The sequence below is a fragment of the Cucurbita moschata genome, unplaced genomic scaffold (genome assembly GCF_002738365.1).
Source record: "Cucurbita moschata cultivar Rifu unplaced genomic scaffold, Cmos_1.0 Cmo_Scf00001, whole genome shotgun sequence".
Classification (NCBI taxonomy): Eukaryota; Viridiplantae; Streptophyta; class Magnoliopsida; order Cucurbitales; family Cucurbitaceae; genus Cucurbita; species Cucurbita moschata.
In genome coordinates this window covers 6468644-6487314 of record NW_019268517.1, presented here as the reverse complement: position 1 = coordinate 6487314, position 18671 = coordinate 6468644, and the positions used below count along the sequence as shown (strand labels likewise).

Sequence of the window (18671 nt, the reverse complement as noted above, 5' to 3'; positions counted from 1 at the left end):
ACTCTTTTATTAATTAAATGTTTGGAATATTAAAATAAACGGTAACATCCAACTTAGCCCAAGAAAAAAAAAGTTGTAAATGGGAAAACAATATTTTTAACTTTATAAAAAAATTTAAATATTAAAATTAGTTTTTGTTACGTTGAAATCCAAATTAAAAATACAAACATTTTCAAAACTTTATTAGAAAAAAAAAAACTTCATTAGTACGTGTAAAAATCGTTTTTAAAATATTTCGATTTTGGATAGTGATTCAATTTTTGAACGTGACACTTAGGGCTCATCTTATTTGTTATTTATTATTATTTTTTTACCTTTTTGTTTTCTACAAATTTTCTCCCCTCCTTTTCAATGTTCGATGGGGTCTCAAAATTGATATTTGATTCTTCAAAATATTTTATTAAGTAAGAAGTTTGAGAGTTATTTGGGGGCTAAGATAGTTGTACACGACAATGGAGGAAGCTAAATGACACATTTGTATTTTAGTGACGGCTTTTTTTTTTTATTATGCATGCCCAAGAACGAGTAATCATGTTGGCTAGCGGTGTACATGGTCCAAATTGAGTTGAAGATTTTTTTTGATCTAATTTAAAAATTCAGGTTGGTTGGATTGGTAACCCATCCCAACTCAAAATTTTTCACAATTCCAACCCAACTCTCTATTTTCGAGTTAGATGGTTAGATGGTTAATTTTTGTTAATTTTTTTATCCATAATTCATAATGGTTGGATATGATCTTAAATAAAAGATATTAAACATTCACAAATAAGCACAAATCAATCTATAATCATTAAAAAAAAAAAACAAATTCATCCGTAACAACTAAAAACAATTAAATAACAAGGAAGGAACTAAATAATAAAAGATGAATTCAGTGAATCTCCATGTAGAATAGTTCTAATAAATTTGAATTACCACGTTAACCAACTCATGAATATACTAAAATTTTGAATGTATTTTATAAGTTTTGTTTGGTTCTAGTCAAATTGAGATTTTTGTTTTAGGAACCCAAACCGGAATCGAGTCAATTCGGATTCAGAAAAAATAACTCAACCAAACTCCTATAATTCGGGTTGGGTTGGTCTAGTTTGTCGGATTGGATGTACATTCCTAATGTTGACAATCATCACCACCTCCCAACATCAATTATTGATCACTTTAGGTCACTTACTTAACAATATTCTAAGTGTGAAGAACCAATCCCGTGTATTAGACATCGCATTAGACAATTGAATTTCTTTCATCTCATCTACGAGCATGAATTGTGTTGTCATAAGAGTACAAGGTTGGATAGAAGACGTTTTACAATACTTTATAGTATGCTTAGAACGATAGGTGGACTGATGTTAATCCAGTAAGTTGATATCAAGGTTAAAAGACGGATTATTTCGTAGATAATTTTTAAGCTCTGGTGAGATGATTTCTATGCATTTTAACTTCATCTTTAATGCAGTGTTATGACTCTACACGGTTTTGTTAAAACAATAGAACCAATCACAAACTCAAATGTTAGCAAAAGGAAAAAATGAAATGGAGGTCGCAAAATGGGAGGAAATAGTGGACCAACTTAAACAAATATGAGCTTGGAACGAGAATCAACTGCTTCTTATACATCACGATGTAATTGAAAAGAAGATATTACGATCCTTCTTCCACGACTCTTTTATTTTGTAAATGCAAATTATTTTATCTAAAAGTTTGTATTAAAATGAGATGACTCGATCTTAACAAGAGATTTAAGATTTAAATTATTCTATTCTAAATGTTACCGAACTCAAGAGTTATTGACCCATTATATTAAATTGCCTTAATACAATTAGGAGATGATGATAGCCCATCTTTGTTCCTATTAGTTGAACAGTATCACTCGAGCCGAATGAATTTAAAAAAGAACAAATGATAAATATCCATTAAAATTCACCAAATTGAAAGTTAAAACTAAGAATACTAGTGAAATCGAGTTCGATTACTTGTGACGTCAAAAAAATACTAAGTTAAACTTTTGATTATGTGACCACGAGCATTTTGGTCTATTTGAAAGTTTCAAAATTCACAAAAACTATTAAAGATACTCGAAAGTATAAGGCCAATTTTTTAAAATCTAAAAACTTAGTTGACACGTCCTTGAGATTTTAAAAACTAACATCTTTTTTAAAAAGAATTCATACGGTCCCAAAAGTTAGACTTATCGACAACTATTTAGTTATTAAAAATTTAGTATGAATGTTCATATGACCCGAAAACTCGATCAACATAAACTACCCCACCTAAACCAAACCATAAACATTGTGTTGAGTTAGATTTTGATTCAATTTGGTTGGTTGAACTTTTGCAGCAGGTTGACATTTTCTTGGTCGTGTCAATCCAACCCAATCCACTCTACTTTAATAAATTATTATAAAGATTAAGAATATGTTACGTTTCTAATCTAATCGATATTACTGATGTTTTGTGATTGGTGAATGTTTGATATTTGAATTTTATAAGATTTTAGTTATTAATATAATGTATTTTTTTTAAATAATAAAAAAAAAAACAGCTCGACAACCCAACTCATTAGGGAAAGGAGAGAGTTGGGTTGAGCGGGCCGACCCAAGATTTCCGGAAAGCAAAATTTAAAAAATGAAGTAATTTCAAAAACATGTTTTTGTTTGTGAAGTTTGACTAAAAAAGAATTGAAACATAGAAAATGAAAAAAATGCAGTGAAGAGATTTGGAGAAGTTTATAAAGTTGATGAATCCCCAAATCACCGCGTTTGAAGCCCCAGTGTTTCCGTAGGGTCCCCATTTCCCATTCTAGGGTTTGAAGAATCGAAGAAAAAGAATGAGTGCGTTCAAAGTTCAGTCGTTCCATCCATCACATATGAACAAACACCCACCGCGTTAATATGACGTTATAATGATCGTAAACACCCCATTGATGATATCATATTTGAAAGGTCTTCCATTCGGTCATTGCCGCCGTGGAAAATCTGGTATGCTACTTCTGTCCTTTTCATCGCTCTTTTACTTTTCATACACGATATTTTCTCCGATTATGATTATTTAATCTTCCCCTCTGTTTCTCACAATCGATTTGGTGCGATTTTCTTATGTTTTCCACTTATTTGCTCGATTGGTTCGCTTTTTGTAGCAATTCCTTTTCGATTTGATGCGTTTTTCTTATGTTTTCCACTTATTTGCTCGATTGCTTCGCTTTTTGTAGCAATTCCTTTTCGATTTCTTTTCGTTTTCTTCACTCACTTCACGTTTAATTTCTCTTTTTCGCTCCGATTCCATCTGGGTTTTCTTTATTTGTTCACATCCTGTTGCTGAACTGTCTACTAGGTTTCTCTGTTTTGCCTTTTCTTCTTTATAATCGCCTTTTTTTCTCTCTATTTTGGCTTTGGGTCTTTCACGTGGGTTTCTTGTTCTTGTTCTTGTTCGCTCTGATTCCATCTCCGTCTCTCTCTCTCTTAGTTACTTTGAATTTCTTGTTTTCGAATGAACACTATCCTTTTGAATTGGTGACTTTCTTGCTTCTGTCGGAAAGAATTAGCTTATTTAAAAAGATATGAAGTGTTTCTTTAATCCAAAGGGGAAATCCAAATCCAAAGGAATATCCAAATCCGCTCCAGAGTTGAACCAAGGGGATAAATCCAACAATTCCGCCACCAAAAATGGTTTCAGACCGTCAAATTCATTACCATCGAGGAGTATTCCTGAATTATACAAAGAGAAGGAGCATAATTTGAGGGTTTTCTCCCTCCAAGAGCTTATTGATGCAACAAATGGCTTCAGCAGGATGTTGAAGATTGGGGAGGGCGGTTTTGGATCTGTGTACAGAGGAAGAGTTAAGCCCTCAACTATCAACGATGAACCTGTTGTGGTCGCCATTAAAAAACTCAACCAGCATAGCTTGCAGGTTATTGCCTTCATTATTTTAAAAGCATTGTCATTAATCATATATCAGTGTTTATCAATATTCAAATCATCTGCTGCATAGAATATTCTCTAAGCTAAGCAACATAGTACTCTAAAGAATGAAAGCCAGCTGACTTTCATTTGGTTGACATTTTTGTGTCCTTTCATTTGTTCATATAGTTTATGGGCTGTTCTTTTGTTCTTAATGTTTTCTTTAGAATATTTGAATGTTCTTCTCAAGTCAAGGGATAAAATGTACCATCCGAACAGATTCGCTAATAAAACATTACATTTAATATGAAAAAGTAAGTACATTTGAACTTTGCACTCTTTATTTGTGTAGTAGTGTTTCTTACGGTCGAGTTTTTCTGTCGTGTAGGGTCATAAAGAATGGCTTGCTGAAGTTCAGTTTCTCAGTGTGGTTGATCATCCAAATTTAGTTAAACTTCTGGGTTATGCTGCTGAGAATGGTGAGAGAGGAATTCAGAGGCTGTTAGTCTACGAGTTCCTTCCCAACCGGAGCTTGGAGCACCATCTTTTCCAAAGAATGTCGCCGACTCTCCCATGGAAGAAAAGAGTAGAGATTAGCATTGGTGCAGCTCAGGGTTTGGCTTATCTACATGGAGGATTAGAAACACAGGTTCGATTTATGTGCTTTCGCTTTTGTTCGGTAACTGTATCGTTAATTTTGAATTTCAGTTGGAAGCTTTTGAGCTTAAACATTGTTGGTGAAATTTCTTGCCAACGAACAACAGAAACCAAATCTTTGCAACCCACCATTGTGTTTCATTAGCAATGTGGTTCAACCTTATGAACATCTCATTGCAATAGAAATCCTTGGAAATAACTGAGTGCAAACGGTCGTGGTCTCGTACCTAGGATTTAATATCATATAAGTTAACTTGGACACCAAATGTGCCCCGTGAGAATAGTTGAAGTGCATGCAAGCTAGTTCGAACAGTCATGGATATTTAAAAAAAAAAAAAAAAAAAAAAAAAAAAAAAAAAAAACAAGAAAAGAAATCCCAAAATATCTGTCCAACATGTTATGCTTGCGAGTGGTAAAGCGTTAAGCTTTTGCTATAAAGAACCGATATTAGTACCGGATGGATGCTATGGCCTTTTTCTGCATCGAGTAGCGATTATAATTCTCTTTGTTAACTTTTTCCCTTCACTATTGCCTGATTTATATATTTATGGAATCCTATCATTTCAATTCGTTGATCATTTTTTGCTCGTACATTTATTTGTGTAGGTGATATATCGGGATTTTAAATCATCGAACGTGCTATTGGACGAGAACTTCAAGCCTAAACTCTCAGATTTTGGTCTTGCTAGAGAAGGACCAAGTGGTGATCACACACACGTTTCTACAGCAGTACGTATGGTAGCTTTCATGTTCAGTTTAGTTGCTCAAAGTTTTTACATTACGCGTCTCGTGTGAAATATATCATGGTGACAGGATGCGAACTAGACGTCTCATTCCCTGGATTTAGATGCTTAGGTTGAATCTATATTGCCCTATCTCAAATGGCTGTTGTTTCGCCTGTCAGGTGGTTGGAACACATGGATACGCTGCTCCTGAATATGTTGAAACAGGCCGTCTCAAGAGCCAATGCGACGTATGGAGTTTCGGTGTGGTTCTATATGAACTCCTCACAGGCAGACGAGCATTGGATAGAAACCGCCCCACGGGAGAGCAGAAACTTCTTCAATGGGTGAGACAGTTTCCAGTTGACAGTAGTATGTTCACCATGCTAATCGATCCTCGACTCAGAAACCAGTATTCCTTGTCCTCTGCCCGGGAAGTTGCAAAGTTGGCAGACCGGTGCCTGAACAAGAATGCAATGAGTCGGCCAACGATGACAGAAGTAGTTGAAAGCTTACAGAAGGCGCTAGTAATGTCGGAAGAGAAAACGAGCTCAAGCTCGAGCAGTAGTCAGAAACAACAGTCTCATGGCGTTGTGTTATCTCCAAGATTTGTTGATCAAAAGCATGGCATGATTGGAAGACGACAAGGAAAGGTATGATCCTCTGCATGAAAAGTTTTGACCTTCTACTAGAATGGTTGTAAGATTGGATGTGTTGGATCTGTATGATTAAGGAGTGATGCATAATTATCGTAATTTTTTAATAATAGATAATTAATCGAACTAGTAAGATAGATATAAAATATGAAAAATTAATTTTATCGAGATAAACAAGCATCTCGAGCATCGATCTCTTAAGAATAGGAATAAAACCCTTTTCGATTTTTTTTTTAAAATTTGTCATTTTAAGTTCTACTTAATTAATCTGATATTGAAATGAAAAAAGGCAACAAAATGATTTTGGTTCGAACTCTTTGCACAGTGTTGCACTTCGAAGGTTGCTCGAATTTATTAGTAAAAGAGTGAGCTTTCGAGCCTCGCGATGGCTAGTATTTTTAGGAGAAATGTATTTTAAGTTCTTTATAAAATGTAAGCATTGGAGAATGAACAATTTCAAAATCTTTATCATTCCTTTAAAACAAACTTACATAGTGATTTTGGATTGTCGAAGATTTGTCCATTTTATTCACTTGCCTATATTTATGCAATACATCCCTTCTCGATCCATTTTTACAAAGAGACTCGATAATTACAAACATCATGTATGAGGGTAAAAACATTATAAGAGTTTAGACTGTGTCCCTATTCTCTTTTCGTTTCTCCTTTTTATCCTTCAACTATAACACACTATGATATCACCTCTACACCACAACAACTTTCTCGATCCTCTTTTCCTTGATGAATCCAACACGAAGATCACTGCCACAGCAATCAGATTCAGGAAGTCTCCAGTTCCGGCCACCTTCCGACATTCTCTTTACGAACTCGACCAAGTTCCTCCAGTTTTGGGGTTCAAAAAGGTCCTTGTTCATCCTCAAGTAAGTGAATGCAGCCAACCCATTTCCAGATTCTGATCTACTCGTGGCTAAAATCTGCTCATAGGCTGCTATATCATACCTTTCCAATGCATTTTCACCAGCAAGTTCAGCCTTAGCATCCCTTGTAGCCATCTTCACTTGTGTAACCAATCCTTCTGGTGAGCAATTCGCATAGCCAGGCTGCTGTCCATCTTTCATTTCCATACAAGTGAAGTTCAACACAACTCCATGTTTAGCCAGCATCTTTGCAATAGGCAAGTAACCGTCTCGGTGTCGAGTGTTGTAGTACCCGGCGGTTAACTCGGCAGCATGGGATCGTGTTCCATAATGCCAGTGAATGCCAGCTACTTTTGCTGATAGCTTTGCACCAGTTCCATGGAAAATTCCCTTTGCAGCTGATATGACTCTATCGCCGTGCTGTAATAGCTCACCCGAGTACCATTCGAGAAAGAATTTGCCATATTCCGAGTTCCATGTTCCTGTCCTTTTGAAGAATCCGGAATCTTCAGGGAATTGGTTGTATTGACCTGAATCATTTGGTCCTCCACTGCTTCCCCAATCTCTTTTTCCAATGGCCTCTGCTGCTGCCTCCAGGGATGCTCTCATATACTGTTCAACACAGAACACATATCATACATAAGTTCGGGTTGCTCAACAGCCCCTAGTTTGATATTTGATGTAACAAGATCCTATTAGCACTTTTCTCAGATACGTTCGAGATTAATACGAAATAAGTATATTGAGTCTATCATGGATACCTTGTCATAGCATTGGAATTCCCCAATTCCTGGAAATCTCCAAGTTCCATTGCTCTCTGGATAAGATGGATATCTGAGTTCCCCACATGGACCAGCTCCAACTTGAACTTCCTGTAGTTGCAAATGAACTTCAATATGCGACTAAGAAGATGAAGGAGAGATCTGAATGAATTGTAGATGCATACCATGATTACTTCTCCCAAGTAGTCCCGAAATCGATCCCGGAAGCTCCTCATGTAATCAGCATAAACTTGGATTGGTGTTCTTCCTTTGAGCACGGGCAACGAATCACATCCCAACGAGATGTATTCCGGATTCCTTCTGCCCGATTTGTCTGTGTAAACGAGATCTGGGTTCTTGCTTATTTCTTCAAGCACCCATGGTGGCAAAGGAATGCTGAAAGATAAAAGAGAGAAGGTTAAATGAATTTTGCAAAGTCAATTGAGAAAGAATCCTTGCTTGGATTGTTACCTGCAAGAATCTCCAACATTCCCTCCACACTGATGAAAAGACATGACTACTTGGAGCTTCAAGCCATGCCTTTGAACCATCTGCACAAGCTCAGCATAACCTTCCCAGTTGTATTTCATAGGTCCATCTTTCTCCACCAATCCCCACCAAGCATCCACCATAACTCCTTCCACACCTGCACTCTTCAAGGCCATCAAACTCGCATTCGTTGTTCGAGGTTTGTTCAAACTCCCTCCAAGACTAACCGTGTCAAGAGGAAGCATTACAAACACAGGAACTCTCAAGTCATTTGTGTGGTGATTCAAAGATAGAGAATGAAGTTTCTCCATTTTGTTACTACCTCTTTCCATCTTAATCTCCTGTAAGGAATTTCTTATTCGGAGACAGCTCGGTGGCTTCGCTTGCTTGAAGGAGATTATGCCATGGAGATCTTCAAGAAGAGGAGCCTTTATGATCTTGGTATCATTCAGATGGATGAAAGAAGTCGATGACCGTAACGTTAAAGTCATTTTTCAGCAGAACGTCTTACAAAAGAGAAGGTATAGAAATGTATGAAGATGCTGCATATATATGAACAAAGATCTCTGAAAAATGTTTACACACTTTTCAACTTTGAAGGAGACAACAAAGGCTGTGGGCTAACGTTTAGAAGGAAAAAGTACATAAAATCAAAACTTGTTGGCTTTACCTTTTCAAAGTCGTTTTCGACATTACGCGTTTATTTACTTCCGTATTCTTTGAATTATAAAAATCAAAACCCAAAAGTTAATTTAGAAGTTCTAGTTATAAACAATGCCAATATGCATCCTTCATTTCAATCATATCTATAACAATGCAAAGGCAAGCCAAACCATTCAAACTAACAAATCCAACATCTTTTCACCTTAGCCTTCTAAAGGTTACTAACAATTGGAAGCCTCCTTCTAAAGGTTACTAACAATTGGAAGCCTCTCTCTACCCGGTCCTCGAGCTGTTCTTTTTCTTTTGATGAATATATTCATAAGTTTCTGATCAAACAAAACCAAGTTCATAAATGTTCTACATTTTCCTTTGCTCCCTAACGTTACATCTTTAAAATTTCTCAAATGGATTCTGTTCACACCAGAAAAAGTAGCTGCAAAATCTGATCATTGAGAGAGAAAATATCTTGAAGTTACTAAAATATTTCTGATATTTTTTTGGGGACCAATACCCTGCTAACTGAACTTGTCCTGGTGCAAGCTTTAATTTTTAGCTACTCTCCAACTTTTAAGTGATTTTTGGTAGCTCTAAAAATACATCTTCAATGGCTAAACTCTGAGAGTTCTCAAAGATCAGAGATCTAAGTGACTAATATATCTTACTTTGAGTTTTGATATCCCTTTTCTATTATTTTTCCCCTTTTGGTAGACCAAAAAAGGGCAAGAGAAAAAGTGGAATTCTCTCTCTCTCCCTAAAGCTGAACACTACATCTCTTCCTCTGTTAAGTTTACTTGGCCAAAACTACGAGAAGCCCACAAAGAAAGTGATTTGTGGACTTTTCTTCACACTGTTATGTGTGGATGGCAAAAAAAACTTTGGGAATATTGAAGTTTTATTGGTGTTGGTTTCATTAGGATAAGAAAGACTGAAGAAGGCATCTTTCAGCTTACACATGTGGCTGAAACAAAGAGTTTTCTTTCATATCCTGGTTTTATGTTTTCTAATTGTAAAAACCAAGCAAAATCCCCACAGTGCTCCACTGATTGGAACTTGTTACTTTCTAAATTTGTTTCATAGGCTCCAAAGAAATAGTGATATTGAGCAACGTGCACAATGTGGTGATATGATCAAAATCTTATCTGCAGCAAGATTTCTAGTCTTATTTTGTTTTTTGGTAGGAGATTTTTTCAAAGATACCCATTAGAGCAAGGTTCAAGGAAATGCATCCACACCTTCAGCTTTTTTTAGCCTGCCCAACAGAAGGCCCAAACTTTGTAGACATCATGAGTTTCCCTTATTAAACTCATTCAAGATTCAAACACGCTTTGAACGTGCGACCTTCGCGTACCATAAACCACAAGCCTTAGCCAATAGAGCCACCCCTTTTTTCTCATCTCACTCCTCTGTTAGAAGCTTACTGTTATTGCTAGAACAACGACATTCTTCCCTTGAGGTGCTCAAGTGATTTCAAGGCTTTCTGTTTTTTTTTTTTTTTTTAATCTAACTCATGAAAATGAGAGGTTCAATTTGAAAGATGGAGACCAAAAGATTCTCATTGTGTTGGCAAATTGGATTGGAAAGGAAAGCAGAAACTTGGATTGGGAAAGATCCAAACTTCGATTTTGACAGTACAGTCTTTTAGACAAGAAGAAGAACTATGCTGAGCTGTGGCCATGTCATTGTTAGGCCAACCATTAGATTTTTCCTGTGGAGGTCATTAGTTCTTATCCCCTTCCCAAGTTTTTTTTTTTCCTTTTTCCTTTTCCCTCTCATGAAAGCCAAAAGGAAAATGAGGAGGAAAGAAAATAGCCTGATAGGGAGAAAATATTATTTTGATCTAAGGCTGGAAATTTTAAGGTCCCATCTGATAATGTTGCAGAATAAATGCGTTTCTCAAAAATTGGAAGCAAGAAACTATATTTGGAATGGAATTCTTTGATCCTATAATATTTTTTAGTCAAAAAACTTGTATTCCAGAAAATGATTATCAAATTTTAGACTCAAGAAAAACACGTTTAGCTTTCGACCATACTAATAAAGTTAAGGTTACATTTTGAGCTAAGGAATTTGGGTAAACACAACCACCAAAAAAGTACCAACATTTTGGGGTAAAGGAAGACATAGATTACATGTTCATTCAATTTCAAGGCATAGTTTTTTGTGGATTACCATCTTCATAGTATCAGTGTAATAGAGTTCAAATTTACATTTTCTTCTTTTTTTTTTACCAATTTTTATGGTACTTAAGTTCTAAATATGACAAAGATTAAGAGTGACCACTTGTATGTTTTAAACAAACTAATGTAAAGAACTCCAATGGATACCAATTTTGTTTTTAGACATCCCTTTCTTTGTTTTGTTTTGGTTTGTTTTTACCTTATTTTTTTGTGGGATGTTAGTGTACAAGTTTTATACTCAAGACCTTGTAGAAACTCTAGTTTAGGAGTTTTCGTTGGACCACCAACTCTCTCTGTTCACATTGAACACTTAAAAGGTCTCCATCTGAAAAGCCTAACAAAACAAATGAGAACCCAAAAAGCTAAGTGGTTACACCTACAAAACCAAGTGTATAGTACTGTATTTTATGAATCCAACCTTCTCAGGCTAAAGGTTTAGTCATCCAAATACTAGTTTAAGTCATTATACCTACAACCAAAATAGAAATAGATCATTCTCGCAGTGAACATTGTCTTGATCAATATAACAAAATGTACTAAGTAAGATGGCCATAGAGATGAAACTGAATGAACTGAAAAAAGACTACATTTCCAGTATCATAAGCTAATGGAGTATGCTACATATATGAAACATTTATAAACTTTACCTTGTAACTACCTAGCGCTCAAGCCCCTTGCCTTAGAAAACAGATCCGATAGGTTCATTGTCTAGCTTCTATCCCATAAAAGATAGGCTGTTGACTTTTCGGGAGAAATATCACAGGTGCACTAACCCCGTTGATCGGTGAAACTGTAGAAAAAAGTGTTTCCTATTTCATGGAGATAAGAAGAATAATATGACTAACTCCTAAACAAAAAAGATATGAAAGAAATGAAACTTACCTTCCAAATGGAGTATGACAAAGACCTTCTTTCCCTTAAAATATCTTTGAACTCCGAAGATATTTGCCCGAAACTATTTCTCAGTTATCCTATGGATCTTGCAATCTCCAAGAATTCTGTGAAACTGATATTTTAGACAGTATCCAAGACAGAATTGACATTACACGTCCCTTTGTCTTGTCTTTTTTCTTTGCATACTCCCATCTCTTAGTTAGGGCAGCCATTCAAGTTACTCTCGTCAAAATGAACAACAAATTTCAACTTCAGGAACAATTAATCAAGATTTTAGATCAACAAGAGGAAGTTCTGCATTATTAGGCCTTTCCAGGCAAAAAAAGTTGACACTTAATCTCCTGGTTTGAACATTCCAAGACAATACAATATACTGAAACCATCGGTCAGTTCACAAAGTACCGATTGTGCATGTTTAGCATAGAGATGTAGGACACAGAGAGTGATGACCCCGTATATGATCCAAGTTCCTCCCCATGTTATAGAATAAGAATTGAATTGAATTGAATTGATATTACATAGTAGCAATATGCAGAGAAAGGTACAAAATGAATATACATATAGAAGGAAAAGTGAGAATCAACTCCATTTGGATAATGTTTCACATGCATTCAGTTTTGGGAAGAAATGAAAGCAAACATCAGTTGCTTGACTCAGTATCGTTACAAAGCATTTACAAAATAAGGAAGATATGAAGGCACCCCTTGCAAATCCATGTGATAATACAAAAGTTCAAGTATCCTCTAGGAACTAATGAGTACATCCTGAGAATCATGTTATTCCATCACAAAGTATTTGGTCACCTTCTAAAGATATCACTATCTCAAAATCTATGATACAATCCTTACTTAGATGTATACGGCTGAATTTAGACGAAATAACTGGATTAATCCCAGTGAAGGAACTTCAAGACTCAGCTACAGGAAACACAGACCCGATTTTGTTTCCTAACCGATAGCACTTGATATTAACAGGATATGGTCCGAGCTCAACATGGTTATCCTCTCCGCCAAGGAAGAAGCATAGTGTATACAGTGCAAGTTCAAACTCAGGGCTAACTCCTACTAAAGTGCTTGAGACAGATTTGAGAACACCATTCCATTCAAACTGAATGGTAAGCAATTGAGTTTCTGAATCAGGCTGCAGGGTTAGCAAATAAATAGTTAAGTAAGAGACATGGATTAGATTACAGAGAAGAGTATGCTTATCTTCCAGAAAGTGAGGCAAGCTCTAGAATTTAAAGTGGGAAAGGCTGATCTAATGAAAACTAAAGTTTGATGGAATAACACAAATTTAATCGCCTGAAGAATGTCAGGAAAATGAAGGTTATTCTTGTATGGTAACCACAAAAGGCCTGAATGATAAATGATCATTTAGTTTCTTTTAACAGCCTGAATGATGCTGCATGACATGGGCATTCACAACTTATTTCTTTACATCTCAACATCAAATACCACCAAAAGAAAAAACCGTGAAGTTGAGTTACTTACAAACTGGCCACGTCGTCTGGGGAAAATATAACCTTGATAGTCAACACTCCCTTTAGCTTCTTCAAGGTAAAACTAGATTTGGAATAAATGCACATGGAAAAAAAGTCAGACATAAAGGAAGATAATAAGTTCGGGAAACTCCAGCAAAGAAAATACTAATATTAAGAAAATGATAGGTTCGTTAGATTTGTGGACAAAATGTTATATTCATTTACGTACAAGAACCCAGTCAACTTCACAATTTAAAAATGTCTTCTAAGACGAACTGATCCAAGTTGTTCATTTCCATTTAAGGGGAGGATCCAGAGTTTACAAACGATGAAGAAAGATGTTACTTTCTAACTTTTCTTATTATATATATAATTCGGAAATTAGCAAATTAGAGAGAAAACCTTAAAATTTTGACCATTTTATATAGTTTTTTAACCTAAGACAAGCTAAGAGGGCAACATTTTCCTTCTTTGTTCCGCCCCGTTGCTATTGCTCTTGGTGAATACATGAAGGGCCTCAACGGTTAGATACAATATTAAACAGATTGATCATTTATAGCTTAAAATTTAAGCATTATCTTCTGTGATAGCTAATCTCAGGAAGGCACTAACCTGAAGCCAGTTGTGGAAACCAGAAACCTCTTGTCCACCTTGTTGCTTGATTTCTCCAACAAAAACATGTTCAAAGGCAGAAGAGGAATGAGATGTTCCACCCCGACCATAAAGATCGAACCACAGACTGGTCAGCATACGTTTGAAATCTTGATAGTCATTGGATGTAACTCCCTTGTATGAAAGGTACTTATGAAGGTACTTAATTGGTGCAGTTCTACTAATTTCTTCTATGAATGCAGCCTGCTCTTGCTTCTCCTCAGGTGTCACAACTTCTTTGCTCCCTTGATCGGGATTGTAGTTATCAAGTAGAGAGCAAAAACGTGAAAATGTTGGCTTCCTAAATACGTCTTCACTAACCCAACTAAAGAGGCTTGCTTGTGCCATATCTTCCCTTCCGTGGACCCTTTTTCCTTCACCGCAATCAATTTCATAATCTTGTCCAGGTACCAAACGATTTAAATCAAGTTCCCATAGCTTGTTACAGGCCCGGGCAAAATCAGCAAGCTCGTCCTCAGAGGGTTCTAGCTCAGCACCTACTTCCACCTCATCAGAATAGTTTTGTTCACTGGCAGGCCGTTTGTATCCTTCCCAATTTTCTACCTGCACCTAAAAATTTATTGCAGAGGAGTAAATTTTAGAGTTTGTTTGAACTCCAAGCAACTATCATGAAACCTCTCAAAGTTCACCACTATTCAAAAATCAAAACGACTTGCACAGAAACTAGGTGAAAATGCCACTTCTATAAATTAAAAATGAGTAAATTGAAATGCATGGTAAGCATGATCTTGTAATAGAAACATCAAACATCACAAATCCTCTGAATCCTCCAAACATCAGACTACCACCACATAGATGACGGCATGATCCCAAGGTGAACACCCATTTGTAGATTAAACATGATTGTTTTTTTTGTATGCCTTTATATATTATTATTATTTTTCTCAATGAAAGTTTGGTTTCTTGCTCTAAAAAAAGGAAAAAATCAAAAAAGATAGTACGATTGGAAAAGGTATGACTAATTATGCATCTGTAGCTAAATATGCCACACTCAAGATTTGCTAACCATAACTAATGCTACTGCACACCCCAATTATCAACTAATAAACACAATCAACTTTTAGTTCTAAATGAACATCATAAATGCCCATGATCATCATGCTTACAAACATTGCTTACTTCAAGAGCTTCACCAATGATTTCATCGTTATGTTCGTACACCATCCAAGTCAGGCATTCAGACTCAATGACATCTTGCATAACGTTAAGGCTCTCTTTAATGTAATGTATAAAATAACTGAAATTTTGTTACAAGTTCTCTTCCAAGCAAGTATATGGACTAATTGGCCATATAAAACAACACATCCAACATGTATTTGTCAAAATACTTTTCGTATGATAAGTAACCTTGTGATGTTTCCTAGGTGCCTTTTTGTGGACAGTCTCCCACCCATCATTGTTCTCCTCAGAGCTCTCCTGTGCCAGTTAATACCATTAGAAAATATAAGTGAAAAGAACTAAGTTCTCGTTTGATAACCAATTTATTTTTTATTTCTAGTTGGTTTTTAGATTTGGAACATTGTGCATGTTTTCACATTATTTTTCTACCATGAATTTCATCTTTCTTAAAGAAAACATTTGAATTCTTTGCTAAATTCATAAACTAAAACAAGATTTTAAAAACTACTTTTTTTAGTTTTCTAAACATGGCTTGGTTTGTGAAAATATATAAAAAGTAGATATCAAAACAAGGAAACCCCCATTTATAGGCTTCAATTTCGAAACCTAAAAATCAAAAACCAAATGGTGATCAAAAAGGGCCCAATCAATTTCATGGAATAGAAAACACAGAAAATTAAAGAACAAGAGAAAAATACCTTTTTAGCCCACTGATCTCTGTTGTAACCATGCTCGCTACCATATTCACCCTGTTCACACGTTTCATATGAAGTCAGCATTTTATCAATCAGATTGGAGGAAATGAAACTGCTATTAGGACTAAAATAGTGATAAAATAGTAAAACATCAATCCACGTAATTGAATCTAATAAAAGAAAATGTCAAAAAAAAAAAAAATTCTAATACAAGCAACTGCAGCATTTATCATCACTTGCGGGAAAAGTTCTCTTTCTAGAGTAAGCAACTTGATAGATATCAAGATAAGAATCAAATGATAAGACCTTAGAAGAGGTCGAAATAACAAAGCTTGTACAATTTACTCGATATACATGTATATATGTATGTATATATGTATGTATCTACATATAATATACAACACATACATATTTATGTATGTATATATGTATGTATGTAATTCATTGAAGCATGAAATTTACAAATGGGATGTAAAATTTATGACAGCAAAGCCTTAATATTCTTGAATGGGTGCCCCAATAGAAACTGAGATGAGAAAATCCTTAACATTTGTAGGACAAACCAAATGCCAGCCAAAGGAAGAATCTCCTGGCAAATGGACAGTATATAAAGATGTGACTCTGGGTTTCGTCATCAGGTTTACAAAGAGAACACCACCCAGGGGATAAAGTCATGAATAGCATAAGCCTTTGGAGAATATTTTTGGTATTGATGACTGTGCCATAGCTCCCAAAGGAAAATTTGGAGTTTCTTTGGGTAGTTGTCCTTCTATATGGGTTTAGACAAAGAGGTCTCAATGAGGTAGGTAAGTGATACGACCCATGTCTGCTAAAAGAGAATTAGTAGAGAATTGTCCATAGGATTAGGGATTAAGGGGCCATAACAGCCAATTCAAAGTTTCCCAATGTAAAGCTATGAAGAAGACCCTGTCTCCAGTAAACTCTGAAATCTTCACTCTACTCGCTCCATACCTACCATCCAACACTATGGAACTTCTTTCTTTCGATGGGAACTGTTCTATTCTTCAGAGGTGGGGTTATTGCCATTATCAGGGTGAGTGGTGGTGGGAGGGGAAGGCTTGGTCATGGTTTGCCATTTTCTAATAAAAAGTCTCTATCCGCTCAAGGCCTACACTTTCAATGGTATTATATTGTTATACCATATGCTAAGCAGTAATTTTATCCAAACCCCGCTTCCTACAAAATTATCAATGTAACAACTTTCTAATGACAGTTGAATATAGATTTGAATATCTTCATTCTCTAGTAACCATTAACTACAGATTCAAAGTAGTTTTATAGTTTCTCTCATAAATTCAAGAGTGTATTTTCTTTGCTTCCTATTAATTACCCAACTGAAATGTGAATCTAAACTTGCAAAATGCCTAAATCTCATTGGAAGGAAAGATCATTAGAGCGACTTGAGAGTAGTATAACAATGAGAAAAAATGATCCCAACACTTGGAATGGTGACGCAAACAGATCTAACCTGCTGTTGTTGACCAGAAATCCTCGAACCCTGAACCTCCCACTCCTCACGCCGCGAACGACCCTCTTTCTGGAAAAACGATCAATAACACCCCAGATTTCAATTCCACATAAAGTCCAATTCAAAACCACAAATACATTCAATTCCACAATCAATCTCAGCCCAAAACCGACCTCATTGTCCCTCCGATTCCAATCATTCCCATGTCTCCGATCATGTCCCCGATCTCCCCCATCTCGATCCGCATCCTCCTCCCCAGTGACTACCTGCACAATCCCAAGCCCAAATCATCACAAAACATGTTAAAAACCAAATCCAGTATCACAAAACCCAGAGGTACCTGAGCCCAAGTGGATCTGGATCGTTCGTCACGAGACTGGGAAGCCGATTGTTCGTTGTTCTTGTCGTCGTCGTGACCGATTGCAACATCTATGAGACCCTTGATTAAACCCTCCATTTTCAGATGCAGAGATAGAGAGAGAGAGTGAATTGAGAGTAGCGAAGGAGGTGGTTGAATAAAAGGTAAGGTCTGGAAAGATGGCGGGTAATTGCAACGTTGAAATTGAACGGAAAGGTGCCAAGTGGCTGATTGTGAGTGGTGGTTCTTTGGACTGCCGACACAGCTGGGTAGATGTAATAATGTATGTATAATTATTATTTTATCCAATTTGATTTCAATTCGTGTCCAAATCGCCTCAAAATATCTATGGCCGTATTAAGTGTTGATAGCTTCATTTAAGGAGTTGAGGGCAACAATTTTACCGGTTTGGATTGAAGAAAAGGAGGCCAGACAGAATGGATTATGCGGATTCATAAGAACTAGATTGACCGATACGAAATAATAATCATAGTTTCCATGTGAGGGGCACAATTAGTATTACATAAAAAGTTTTAGAATTTTGAGTTTTTGCAAGAACGTAGAAGGTGCATGAGGTTCACGCGCATGTGCCCGAGAGAGGGCAGACGTGTGAGAAGCACATGAGAGTGCATGGCAACGTGTGGTAGGTCTTGGTTCGTCCTATTTGACTCTTATTTATCTGTTCTGTCGACATCTATCAATATCGACCCTGAAACTTGTAAAATATGGTAAACATGTTGGTCGTGTGATTATAAACACAAGTAGCGTTTCTGAGCTTCTAATCAAGTTTTAACTTGTAAAATATGGTAAACATGTTGGTCGTGTGATTATAAACACAAGTAGCGTTTCTGAGCTTCTAATCAAGTTTTAACTTGTAAAATATGGTAAGCATGTTGATTATGTGATTAGGGACTTAGTCACGTTGATATGTTGTTGATTGTATGAGTAAGTACCGATAGATATGTTCGCATGATTTGATTACGAGCATGTTAGGGATTCATGACTATCATATATGTTACGTTCGTCTTATTTATGCTTATGGACCTATCGTAATATGAGGCACGTTT

General features: G+C 36.1%; 3 protein-coding genes across 5 annotated transcripts; 1 reads left to right on the top strand and 2 right to left on the bottom strand.

The window, feature by feature from the left end:
- Positions 1-2764: 2764 nt before the first annotated feature.
- LOC111443096 (probable serine/threonine-protein kinase PBL19) lies at positions 2765-6097 on the top strand. 2 transcript variants are annotated; one of them, XM_023080744.1, is made up of 5 exons: positions 2765-2975; positions 3578-3904; positions 4283-4543; positions 5158-5280; positions 5456-6097. In XM_023080744.1, the coding sequence occupies exons 2-5, from the start codon at positions 3785-3787 to the stop codon at positions 5930-5932; spliced, it is 981 nt and encodes a 326-aa protein (XP_022936512.1). In that variant the 5' UTR covers positions 2765-2975; positions 3578-3784; the 3' UTR covers positions 5933-6097. The 2 variants fall into 2 exon arrangements, with proteins under 2 accessions (XP_022936512.1, XP_022936503.1); XM_023080735.1 differs by lacking the exon at positions 2765-2975 and having other exon boundaries at positions 3027-3904.
- A 330-nt stretch (positions 6098-6427) lies between these two features.
- On the bottom strand, positions 6428-12258 carry LOC111443075 (beta-amylase 3, chloroplastic-like). 2 transcript variants are annotated; one of them, XM_023080702.1, is made up of 6 exons: positions 11780-12258; positions 11545-11687; positions 8040-8599; positions 7754-7964; positions 7569-7679; positions 6428-7419 (listed from the first exon to the last, which is right to left on the bottom strand). In XM_023080702.1, the coding sequence occupies exons 3-6, from the start codon at positions 8546-8548 to the stop codon at positions 6634-6636; spliced, it is 1617 nt and encodes a 538-aa protein (XP_022936470.1). In that variant the 5' UTR covers positions 8549-8599; positions 11545-11687; positions 11780-12258; the 3' UTR covers positions 6428-6633. The 2 variants fall into 2 exon arrangements, with proteins under 2 accessions (XP_022936470.1, XP_022936478.1); XM_023080710.1 differs by having other exon boundaries at positions 8040-8563.
- A 94-nt stretch (positions 12259-12352) lies between these two features.
- On the bottom strand, positions 12353-17773 carry LOC111443088 (poly(U)-specific endoribonuclease-B-like). Its single transcript, XM_023080723.1, has 8 exons — positions 17587-17773; positions 17420-17512; positions 17247-17315; positions 15761-15811; positions 15291-15359; positions 13884-14492; positions 13282-13353; positions 12353-12931 (listed from the first exon to the last, which is right to left on the bottom strand). Exons 1-8 carry the CDS (start codon positions 17701-17703, stop codon positions 12698-12700), a joined length of 1314 nt encoding a protein of 437 aa, XP_022936491.1. The 5' UTR covers positions 17704-17773; the 3' UTR covers positions 12353-12697.
- Positions 17774-18671: the final 898 nt, after the last annotated feature.

What these genes read in the sequence shown, in the direction of transcription:
- LOC111443088 (XM_023080723.1), bottom strand. Translation starts at nt 17,703, where the DNA reads ATGGAGGGTTTAATCAAGGGTCTCATAGATGTTGCAATCGGTCACGAC. An exon ending in CACCTAGGAAACATCACAAG is followed by an intron (nt 14,493 to 15,290) that starts GTTACTTATCAT and finishes ATAAATTTTTAG; the next exon opens with GTGCAGGTAGAAAATTGGGA. An exon ending in CCAGACGACGTGGCCAGTTT is followed by an intron (nt 12,932 to 13,281) that starts GTAAGTAACTCA and finishes CTAACCCTGCAG; the next exon opens with CCTGATTCAGAAACTCAATT.
- LOC111443096 (XM_023080735.1), top strand. Translation starts at nt 3,554, where the DNA reads ATGAAGTGTTTCTTTAATCCAAAGGGGAAATCCAAATCCAAAGGAATA. An exon ending in TCAACCAGCATAGCTTGCAG is followed by an intron (nt 3,905 to 4,282) that starts GTTATTGCCTTC and finishes TCTGTCGTGTAG; the next exon opens with GGTCATAAAGAATGGCTTGC. An exon ending in ACACACACGTTTCTACAGCA is followed by an intron (nt 5,281 to 5,455) that starts GTACGTATGGTA and finishes TTCGCCTGTCAG; the next exon opens with GTGGTTGGAACACATGGATA.
- LOC111443075 (XM_023080702.1), bottom strand. Translation starts at nt 8,548, where the DNA reads ATGACTTTAACGTTACGGTCATCGACTTCTTTCATCCATCTGAATGAT. An exon ending in AATGTTGGAGATTCTTGCAG is followed by an intron (nt 7,965 to 8,039) that starts GTAACAATCCAA and finishes TTTATCTTTCAG; the next exon opens with CATTCCTTTGCCACCATGGG. An exon ending in ACTTGGGAGAAGTAATCATG is followed by an intron (nt 7,680 to 7,753) that starts GTATGCATCTAC and finishes TTGCAACTACAG; the next exon opens with GAAGTTCAAGTTGGAGCTGG.